At 39.5% G+C, this 12,089-nt stretch overlaps 1 protein-coding gene across 3 annotated transcripts in view; it reads right to left on the bottom strand.

The window, feature by feature from the left end:
- The window catches only part of tbc1d22a (TBC1 domain family, member 22a), a 157,359-nt gene that overhangs the window by 110,977 nt on the left and 34,293 nt on the right, over positions 1–12,089 (bottom strand). For all 3 annotated transcript variants that reach the window (XM_039601206.1, XM_031758505.2, XM_031758503.2), the window contains exon 6: positions 9,693–9,763. In XM_039601206.1, coding sequence (XP_039457140.1) covers positions 9,693–9,763 — 71 coding nt within the window. The remainder of the gene's footprint in view (positions 1–9,692; positions 9,764–12,089) is intronic.

Genomic DNA, 12,089 nt, shown 5'->3' with positions numbered 1-12,089 from the left:
AGTACCCGGGGAGAACCCAAGCAAACACAGGGAGAACATGCAAACTCCACACAGAAAGACCCCGGCCTGATGGTGGAAGTGAACTCAAGACCTTCTTGCTGTGCGGCAACAGTGCTAACCACCGTGTCACCGTGCTGCCTTTTCAAACTTACTATTATTTTTTTTAAATCATTTTTATCGTTAACTCTGTTTCCCTGGGTCTTTTCCAGTGTGTTATGAATAAATTTTCTTCTTTTTCTTTTTGATACCGGTACTGGTTTTATTTTGTTGTATTTATCCTCGACACCTGTATTTATTGATGAAAATATTGTCAGACATAAACTGGTCTGTGGCGCAAAAAAGGTTGAGCACTGCTGTTATAGAGTGATGATAATTTTAGTTCAAATTGTTATCAATATGTATGGAGAAGAGGTACAATAAGTGCGTTTCTAGAGTCATCTGTCAAACACGGTGGATCTGTGATGGTTTGGGACTGCATTTCAGCCAGTGGTGGTGGGAATCTTATCAAAATTGACAGAGTTATGAACATAGGACCATACAAAAAAAGAAAAAGAAAGAAAGAAAAAAAAGAAAAAACACACACACAGTGGAACACCATCAGTCATGGATTGGCCTCCCCGGAGCCTGCACCTCAACACTATTAAAGCAGTGTGGGATCATGCTGACAGTGAAGAGAACAAGAGGATGAAACATCCTTTGAATCTCCTTCAAGAAGCCCAGAGAATAAAAAAGCTTGTCTGAGAGTTCCGGCTGTGTATTTCCATTTATGTCTGCACAATTAATCGCTGCACTCATTTGTAATTTCCCTACCAAAATAAAGAAACAAATAAATGACCAAAGCCTTTTGCACCGTCCTGTAAATGTAAATGTTTTAAAGTTAGTTGAAGGAAAGGGATGCAGAGAGCACAAGCAGCTCGCCTTCTTTTAGAAAGCAGAAAACTCAAGAGCACTTATGCTTGAATCTGACAATATCTTATTTAATTTGTGGTCTACTTGTTTTCTTTTTTTTTTAAGGAGATTTTAAGAAGACAGACGGGAGACCGACAGTGAGGCATAAATGCACGGCAGCTCTACGTGTCCTGCCAGTGGTGCAAAATGTAGCTCCTGCCTCTGTTAATCAGTCTACATAAACCTCATCTCTTCCTCTCTTCATTCTTAATGCATCAATCTACTCTTCCTCCCGTGGATCCTCCACTTCAGTAAACTCTCTGTCTTAAAAAAAAAAAGACCAGGGGAAATATGCTTGGGGAATCCATTTGGGGAATTTAAATGAAATTGTTGGGGTTTTTTATACCAAGTCTTCTCTCTAAATTGATTTCTACTTGGAAGGAGCGCATTATTCTAGAAGGAGACCAAAATAAACTGTCCCACTGCAGGCATGGCAGAAGTTGAACAAACAAAACTTTACTTTCTGTGTTTAAATGCTTGTTTTTCTGCATGTCCACATTTTTCTATAAACACAATGTGAGTTTTTCAGTGCTTCGCGGCAAGATCTGAGGAATTTGGAAACCTCCAACTGAAAAATCAATGTAATACACTGACTCACTGCCTATCAACTACAGATATCAAACCCTTCAATCATCAGGGATTCAATATTCTACTGATCCAAAATTCTACTGTGTGGTATTCATTATTAATTACCTACACCATCCTTTCCTCACATCTCTTTATTAAACTCTGAGTGATGGAAGATTTGCTGTTGGAGGACAAATGCAATTGAGTTTGTCGTGATACTACGCTACGCGAGCACCAGTAGTGCATTATAGTGTAATGAGGACAAGTACTGGTGTACATTCCCTGCAAACACAAATGCAGACAGCACAGGTCCTTAGTCAAAAAACTTTTGCTATATAACAGTTGAGCCACAGCCTGATGTTTTACAGGGCTTGTACTGCACAGGGCTCGCAAAATCGCTACCCCGACGACCGGGGCTAGCGATTTTTCCAGTCGGGCTACCAAAATCTATCTCAGCCCTGCCCGTCGGGCTATCATAGGAAGGAAAATATATGTCAATGCTTTTGCATTCTTTCGAAAATGTAGCTGAGTAATTATGTTATTGGCATCGATGAGCCACTGTCATTATGTGACATATTGAAATCGCGTTTGAATTTGTGCTTGTTTTTTGCTTTCACTTTCACTTTGCGATCGCACGAATGGTGTGTAGAGAGCGGCCGCACTGATTGGTGAGTGACAATTAATTGCGCACCAGTTCCTCTGACATCATCTTATCACTCATTAGCTTACTATTCAAACGTGACAAGTGAAATCTCCCACAGCAAGCTTAAACATGTGAGAGGTTGATTGCGCAGAGAATCGCTGACCGTTATGTAAGTACGTGTGTAAAAGCAGCAGGATTTACGCTGGAATTTTAGTTCTGCTGAGCCAAATAAGACAGGTCAGGGTGAAGAAGGGGCAGCCAATGAAAAGCCTACCACAAAACGGAAACGTTATGACAAATTAGACTATGAGGCAAAAAGAAAGCTCAGCTTTTTTGGTTTCATGGACAAAAGAATTTCTGTGGCTGGAATATGACGAGCTAAATAACATGATGTTCTGCCGGGTGTGTCGTGAGTTTCATTTCATTTGAGTCGACAAGCGCCTTTGTAACTGGGACCAGTAATTTTAAGAAAGACCCCATCAGAACCCATGAGAAATGCAAGAAATGCATTATTGCCCAGTCTGCAATATCTTTCCCAGAACAAACAGCAATTGCAAAAAACATACTAAAAATAAACCAAGCACAAGCAGAAGTCCTGAAAAATCTTTCAAAAGCGTACTATGTTGCAAAGAGTGAACTACCATTGTCAAAATTTAGCAGTCTTTGCAAACTTCAAAAAGCAAATGGCCTCGATCTTGGTTCCCCTTACCTCTTACCCTTGACTTCAGTGGAAATTTCAGATTCAGGATCTGACACAGACTGATTCATGTTCTACACAGTTCTTACAAGTTCATAGAAATTTCTGTTCAATTAGAACCAAGTATTTGAGTTGATGACTGTGATTTTTATACAGTTGTTGCGATTTGTATTTTAACAACTTTCTGATTAATTTTTGTTTCCATTACAATATTATACTTCAATGTATAATATTGTAACGGAAACAAAACATTAAAAAATTGCTCTCTTTTTTATTCGGGCTACTTAAATTTATTTTGGGCTACCAGAAACTGAAGAGTGCCTGCCCGAAGGGCTACCAGAGATTTTGAAATTTTGCGAGCCTTGCTGCAGCTCCGCTCTTTCAGTGATAGGAAGTTCTAAACAAGCGACATGGAAGGTAAGACTGATGACAGCCCAGCAAGTTCTGCAGGACTTTGCCCTTAAAAAAAATGGATGGCAGTATGTAGGCTGTGCTACAGTCAGCTGGCATTTAACCACTTATGCCGTGTAAACACAAATGCAAAATTTTATGGGTAATTTTAACATTGTCCCATAGATTTTAGCATTTTATAAAGGAAAGTAGCCCCCAAAACATTGCTGCCACAGATGTGGTACTTCTGCTACTGAACCAGAACCTTTGGAGCCTGATGCCTGTAGACAGAAGAGTCAGAATCCTGTCATTGCTTCATAATATTGAGATTTTTGGAGTTTGGAGGTTAGGTCTTCGAGCCATATCCAAGCAGTTTTTATAGACAGTAAGTCCATACTGCCATTGCAATTAGGCACATGATTGGTTTGTAACAATGCTTAGGTGGGTCACACGTGACCCAGTACCACACATATGCCAGGACAGAAATGTGTCTACTAGCACCTACTCGGCTCGGTTAGCTTCAGTTTTAGCTGTTTTCCATAACATTTGAGTACCACCTCCATCTGGGTGGGGCTGAATTGTATGTACACGTTTCCCTTGTTCCCAGGTTTCTCATGACTTATCCAGCAACGTCACTCCCTGACAAATCAGAGGCATGCAGTCTGCTGATGTCACATTTTGGCTCGACTCCACTTGCTTGGAGCCCCAAGTCAAATAGGTACTAAAAAGTCCTGGTACCAGGTACTACCACCTAATGGAAAATCCTAAAAACTGAGTGGAGTTGAGTCGATTCGAGTAGGTGCTAGTGGAAAAGAGGCAAAAGATTTCCTGCATTTTAGTAAGAAGGGATCAGTGATGTTTAGGGCTGTTCAATATAACGATATATATCAGATGACGATATAAAAATGTCTATTGTTTCATATTACGCTATCGTTTGTTTTGTGGTGTCGCAAAATAAACTGTTTACGGCAATATTTTTTTTTCATTGTTTTGATGGTCACTGTAGAAATAATTTGTTGAAGTGCTCTCTTTCTCTTATATTTAAAATAACCACACTACGGACAGACGAGCGACTGTTTTTATGCGTTGTCGTTAGCAACAACGATCGCGTGGCTCCACCGTCCGCTTGTTTATTTTCCACATGAAACTTTCACAATAAAACTGAAGAACATGTAGAGATTTTTCAAAAATGAATTCATGTAAAATGAATTACATGAAATAGTAGGCAGAGTGTTTATGGATGAGAAGCAAAAAAGAGACGTCAGCTTCGTGAAAATGTAACATTTTTGTGATATATGTCGTTGTTGGGATGAGAAATGTCTTATATCGGGATATGAGATTTTGGTCATATTGCACAGCCCTCGTGATGTTGACTTCGCCCTACAGTAGTTTTAATATTGTGACCGAATGGTGCAATCCATAACTGGAAAAGACACAACACGGCAGCAAATAGCACTGCGTTTTATTCATGACTAATGACAGCACATCTTTAAAGATTTGGTGCAGAGAACATGCAAAATGCATATTTCACCTCAAATATTAGACATAGACAAACTCAACATTTTTCATGTCCTGGTCATGGATCTATTAACTAAAAGCAACTCGCTCGTGTCTCATTAGTTAATATTAGCATGGCTCTCACCTTTGAATGAGGCAGAATGGAACAAAATGTTCTAGCGAGCTGAAGTGCCCATAAGGTTGATCGTACGTTAGCCCCAAATGAAAAAGGCACTGCTCTCGCCTTCTTTTAGGCACTATAATTACATGTACTGTAGTAAAGTTTAACATAACCTCTAAATCTGTCCCCTCTTTCACCGCCTTGATATATCTCATATAACCCTTTAGCCTTATCAATATTTCCACAGCCAGTTAGTTTTCTCCTCTCCCGCCACTTCACATTTAACAGCCACACTCCATTAACAAATGTACATATTGCCACAGGCTGACATTCTTTCACAAAGCAGGAAAGCCATTTAATTTCTTCCTTTCTCCTTCAGGCTCGGACACCAAATGCTTTTTAAACAAATGAAATAAGACGGTATTATTTCTGAAATAATAGGAAGTTTAACTGGATGCCACGGGCAACCTGTGGAGCCTCTTGCAAATAGCGAAGGGAGGTAGAGGGAGCTATCCAGTGAGGCTAGAAATTGGCCCTCTCTTTTGTAGCCTGGTTTCAAGATTTTGTTTGCCTGATTCTTCATTTCCACTGCGGCTAATAACAGGGAAGACAGTTATGGACGATTTCTGTGATGTGGTGGTAAATGCAGCCCGTTGGGGGAGCATTAGCGAGCTCTGACTGCAGTGGGAAAACTTGTTTCTTGCTTTTGTCAAGTAAAGAAGAGTGCAGCTCAAGCATGCCTGCTGGAGGGGAAGAGGAGAAAAAAATCAAATAAGTTAGTGCACGCTGGTGAGCAGGAGAAGGGCACAAGGGACGCCACTGGAGTGAAGTTTTATTAGGTGCCTCAGCCAAGTTTATGGAATACAGCGTGGGCTGTGAGTCTCACTGTGTGTGTGCGTGTGTGCGTGTGTGCCAGACAGAGAATAGATTTTTTGAGGCTGATCCCTCCTATCTATTTCTTCATTGGATCATACCACAGGCAGGACAGAAAAAGCAGTCAAGTGTTATGACACCTCAGACGATATTAGTGCTTCTGACACTTTGCACACTTTTTTTACTTTCATCCAAACCTTGGATTTAATCCTGGGACAGTTCACCCCTCAGGAAACTACAAGATCTGGTTTTCTACAAGACCTTGAGAGATGAAGTAGAGATCCATTCATATGTGTAAACAGTTTGGGGGGGGTGGGGTTGTTTTGCTTTGAGTCTAATGTCGACATCCTTGGCGCTCACACCGACATCTATTTGGGCAACAAATGGAAAAACTTAAGAAATAATAAGCACATGAAGATTAAAGGAAACTAAACTTTTTTTCCCTTCCTGGTATGTGATTGTTTTTTTATTACAAATTATTCCGGTACAAGGTAATTGTTAATCTTATTGTTTGTTAGAACTATAGCAAATGAATATGAGTAAGTTTGCTGAGATATAACAAGCTACAACCTATGGTGCAGTTCCTTCAATGGCCATTTGAGGCAGACTGATACCGCAGACTAGAATGGTAAAATGCACAACAGCCACAAAACTCGCGTTTACGTGCTGTTAAATAAAGCAGTTCTGGTCACTGTAGCTAATTTCTCCATTTATAAAGACTATTTGGTACTTATTTTTTGAATAAGTCACACATTTGGATTTGGCAAGAATAATTTAGAAGGAAACAGGTATCTGGGGTGATTTGTGACTGAAGGATAGCAGCAAAAGTAGAACATGGTAGTAATACCGGCCATGGTTATAGGGTTTGGACACAGTGACACAGGAGGCTGAGCTGATGATTTTCATTGGTGGTGACCAGGACTAAAAAACAATGAGTAGATCAGAGAGACAGCTCAGGTTACGTAGTTTGGCAACACACTAAGAGAGGCAAGAGGGAGACTGTTTTATACATGTGCAGTGGAGGGGTCTACTGGACAAAGGATGTTGAAGATGGAGCTGCCAGACAGAAGGAAAAGAGGAAAAACCTCAGAGAAGATTCATGGATGAAATGACAGAGAGGGTTGGTGTGACAGCAGATAGAGACAGGGTGAGATGGAAGCAGATGATCTGCTATGGAAACCCCTGAAGGGAGCAGCCAAAAGAAGAAGCCAAAGATAAAGTTAGGACTGCGCCCACTTTGACAAGTGTTGCAACACTGGAGGCTGTAACTGGCAGCAGGCTGCTTGGCCTGGCTTCTGTTCATTTTGAGCCTCTCCTTTGGACCTCTCTATCATGTTTCTGGAGCTGGTGCCTTTTGGAGCATTTTGATGGAATTACCAAACAAATAAAACAGCACTAATTAGCACTACGTATGTGTGAGCAGCTACATGTACAGCTCACTTTGATTTTAAGTGGGCTGAACAAGTCAAGCTCCCCTTTCTGTCAGTGGAAAGAACTTTACCTACACACTTAATCCTTTGTGCTTATATGATAATGTAAGACAAAGAAATGCGATTTTAACATTGCATCGGTTTTTCCACATGACAAAGAAATGGTGCTGTGGTAAATGAAAGAAATCTTTCAGCATCTGAGCTTAAATTGTAAGAAATAAATATGTAAAATTACAGAAAAACAAAATCCTGTTAAGCTCATTGTCCAGCTGTTCCTGTAATTATAAAAACAGAAAGTTTCTGTCAATTCACAGAAAATGTCCTTTTTTTGTGGACCTACTGTAAAAAAAAAAAACCCCAGAAAGTCAACAGTGAAAAAACAGAAACTTTTTCTGTTATTTAATTGTTTATAACACATAATTATTTTGGTGTAGAATAAACGGCCGTGGGGGAGGTCTACATTTGTAGGAAAAGTTGCAAAACCTATTAAAATACAGTGATAAAATGAATGCCTTCTTTCACATCTTTCAAAGTATCCTGTGGGCCAGATTGAAGTCTTTGTCCTTGGACCTCATGTTTGACCCCTGGTCCAGCAGTCAACACGTTTTGCCTAACTTATGAAGGATCAACTGTTAGAGACCAGCTGGAGACACAATCTCTGAGAGGACTGCGTCATTAAAGACATCCAATGTAAAAACCTTGGCCAAAGCAAAATATAGTGCATTAAACTTTATGGTTCATATTGCTGATGACTTAACACTTTATCCTTTCTTCACCCTTCAAAACAAAAACCACGATGTTACAAAAATCAATGCCAAGTCCAGAGATGTGAGTATTCTTACTTTACCAATAACCAGCTTTTGCATACAGCCATGAGAAAAGATACTGACTGTGACTAAGTGAGAACCTGCTTTTCTTCAGTGTCACAGTAATCCAAACACAGTCATATATATTTTAGCAGGAACGACCTGATGTAGCAATTTGGTGCCAATTTGAAAAAATGCAATTAGACTTTTCTGTTACAGCTGTCAAACCATAAGGCACTGAGTGCTGTGTAACAGGGGCAGAAGAACTTGTGGAGGAGGGATCATTTCTATAGCATCCAGCAACAGTTTCTCTTTTCCCATTTAATTTCTCCAACTCTTGAACCTTTTCAGTTTTGAATCCTTCATGTTCTTTTTTTTTTCATTTCATATATATATATATATATATATATATATATATATATATATATATATATATATATATATATATATATATATATATATATATATATATATATATATATATATATATATATATATATATATATATATATATATATATATATGTAGAGCTAGCAGAGGTGGGGATTGTGTGGATGGCATATATATATGCCATCCACATATATATATATATATATATATATATATATATATATATATATATATATATATATATATATATATATATATATATATATATATATTTCCTTGCCATCCACACAATCCCCACCTCTGCTAGCTCTATCTTTTTCTCCCAGGGAAGCAGAGGTGGTGCAATCATTGTTTAAACACACCACAGGGCAGTTGTTCTTTTGCACGCCCAAACTTTGCTGCAGTCTTCACTTTACATATATATATTTATACACATATATATACATATAGATACACATACAGATTGTATGCACACATGTTTACACTGTACATGGAGACACGGAAAGATGCTAATTCAATAAATGAACTCGTATCTGCGGTACCTTAGTACACTAAAAGTCCTGAGATGCCCCCCCTCCTCTCTTCTGTCTGACTGCCTGCATTACAGTCAGTGCTGTGCAACTTCATACAGTGTTATGAGCCTTTACTTCAGTTGAGTACCAAACAAAGCGGCCATTAATGGTTAAAGCACCCAGTTGGTAACCTCCCACTACCAAAAAAAAAAAAACAACCCACAAACAGGCACACACACACATATACACGCACGCGTGCGCACACACACACCTTTAATGACATCTTTTCTGCGGCACATTAACTATTGTGCGGTAATTAATGGGAAAGTCATGGTGTTCAAAAAGCCAGTCTTCTCTCTGCAGACTAGAAGCTGTTCACCACAACAATGGCTTAATGAGTAAACACACCGTGTGTCTCATGAATAAATTATTTGTGCCTTGCAATTAATTTTCCCTATTGAAGTTTGGAGAAAAAAAAAGGCAGGACTGCTACCAGTCTTCATAAATCAAAAAAGGGAGGGGTTAGGGAGAAAGAACATGACAGGAACTTTGAGCGTGTGTGTGTGTGTGTGTGATCATCTGTAATGCGTTGATCTGTGTGTTGCATCTGTGTGTGCACACTGGCTCATATTTGACTAATCTTTTTCCTCCTCTGCTTGGTTATGAGGTTACGCATGTCTGAGTGCGTTTAGTATTTGTGTAAATGTGTTTTTATGTTTTACAGAAATGTGTGTTTTAAAGCATTCTTAGGATCTAAATATATGTAATAAACGTAGACCACCGGTGTGCAATAGCCAAAAAATAAATAAATAACTTACTGAGAGAAGTTTCCATGCTATCGGTCGGACCTGTCGAGGGATTCCGGACCAGCTGAGTTTCCGCAGCTCATCTGGAAAACAAACACACAAGAGACTCTTTTTACACACCATTCTCTGAAATATGATATACACCATCCTGGCATGTATACTACTTAATGTCTAAGGTTTAGGCATTAAAAACATATTAACGGTGCATTCCAAATTGAAGCATTTTATTAAATAATTAACCTCATACAATGAGCAGTTAATAGACAAGCTAATCTTTTCTTGTGATTTGACCCAACCTGTCATCAGGCTCGTCAACATGTTGACATTCCAACCACTGCAACTTGTTATATTATGAGATGTCTGCTGTTACGTTGCCTAATACGTTACAATGTTACCTAGTGAGAAGGCTAACTTGTCAGGGTATTTTTTCATTACCAAAAATAAACACCGCTTTGCATTTAGCTTCCAATGCAATTTTATATTTACTGCTTCAGGTTCAGAGCAGATCATCAACTAATCAGAGGGTTGGTGGTTCGATTTCTGGCTGCTCCAATCTGCCAAAGTATCCTTAGGCAAGATACTGATACTGAACCCCAAGTTGCTCCCACTGGGTTCATCTGAGTGTGAATGCTAGATAGAAAGCCCAGATGCGTTAAAGCCCACTCACATCCTGGGCCTCCTGACCTCAGGAAATCACATGGTAGAGTGGGGCTAGGTTTCACAGTGAGTTCACCCGAAACCTTAGCTGATTGGGGCCTACACCTATTTTCACACCTTTCCTCGTGTGATTATGTAGAGGATCATTAAGGGGTCCATTGTCCCTATTGGGGGGACACTCCCATAGGGTTTAAATCTGGGACTCTCCACCATTTCACCTTAGAACTGAGGAAGCTTCTCGGATGAGAGGTGAAACGTCTTCAAGCAGCTTAAAGAAGTCCAGACGCTTTTCTATCCAAGCTCCTTAGACTACATGGAAAGCACTCAGAAGTATGAAAAGGGGCTTGTGTGAATGATATAAAGCACTTTGAGTACTCAAGTAGAGTAGAAAAAGCGCTAAATAAAAATCACTTAATTACACAGTGAGCTGATATTGGTAGCATCTCCTCCATCAAATTACCAGCGACAAGCTTTAGCGATGCTAAAAGCAGTTCAGTGGTTCTCTTCCTCAGTGGGCCTCACCATCAGTGTGTTTAGCTTGCAGGCGTTTCTTCAAAATGTAAAGCAGAGCTTCTTAGCCACACACTTTCTATCACTCTTGCCACAAATAATACAATAGCATAAGCTAGCTGGCATTAACATGCACAAAGACACAGCTCTGGCCCTGGATGGGTGTGTTTTCCACTAGTATACAGCTGCATGGCAAGAAGTCAGAGACAAACATTGTATAATGTCTCAAGGAGGGAACTGTGGTAATACTGTCACTCTGAGAGATTGGTCATTTGAAAAAAGTAAGTAAATATGTGATTACTGTTATTGTAAATTAAACGCCTTCGATTATTCACTATAGCAAAAAAGTACTCAGTGCTTACGTTTAATGTGTTACAACCAGCAGTGGTTCTAACTCATACTCGATCATCTGTACGTGAATGGTAAGACTAAACATATCTTTGAACATGGCCTTTATTTTGATCTCAGCTACATGCCTGTGAAGCATCATGGCTGTATCTTGTATAGTTTAACTGAACTGACAAAAATTTCACAGAAAATAAGGCTTAGTGCTAAATGTTAGCTGGGCCGGACCTTCTTTTCCCCTCTGTGACACAACCACACTGACAGTGTGAGAGGATGTGTGAGTGTGGGAATCAGCTATGACTCGAGAGAAAGCACTTTGTCGTGTGGTATTTAGAAACCACTGTCTTCTGGCCGGGCTTAAAAAAAAAATTCTTTTAAGTGTCACTTTGAATTTCCCTGAACCAAAAAGAGGTCATGTTCATAAATAGAACTAAAGCTATTGTTTGGAGTGCCACTTTTGTGTTCGAGGCACAAACTTAATCCTACTCGTGCCATAAGGTCTCCACCCAGTACATTAGAAAACGTGTCATTTGTCACCTAATTCTGACCTATATTGGGCATCCTTTTGTCCTCTGACGTAATTGTCATGTCAAAAACACTTATCTAATATTTCAGTAGAATTCTTCGTAAAGTATTCAATTTCCTCACAACAATGCAATACAGTGAAAAGCTTTAACACAGTTTATATTTTGGAATCTGTGCACCATAAAGAAGGTGTCTGGATGGTCTCAGATTCGTTTTGCAGCACAAAGACAAGCCCAAAGACAGAGTCACAAAGAACCGTCTTCAGCAGCAGGAAGAATTCCTGCAGCAGATGGTGAGAGGCTGACAGAGCCCTGATCTCAACGTTATTGAGCCAGAAATACCAGCGAGAAACAGAAACGACTGAGACAGGCT

Source organism: Oreochromis aureus, linkage group 17 (genome assembly GCF_013358895.1).
Source record: "Oreochromis aureus strain Israel breed Guangdong linkage group 17, ZZ_aureus, whole genome shotgun sequence".
Taxonomy (NCBI): domain Eukaryota; kingdom Metazoa; phylum Chordata; class Actinopteri; order Cichliformes; family Cichlidae; genus Oreochromis; species Oreochromis aureus.
The sequence above is the reverse complement of the archived record's forward strand: the minus strand, read 5'-3'. Positions and strand labels throughout refer to the sequence as shown.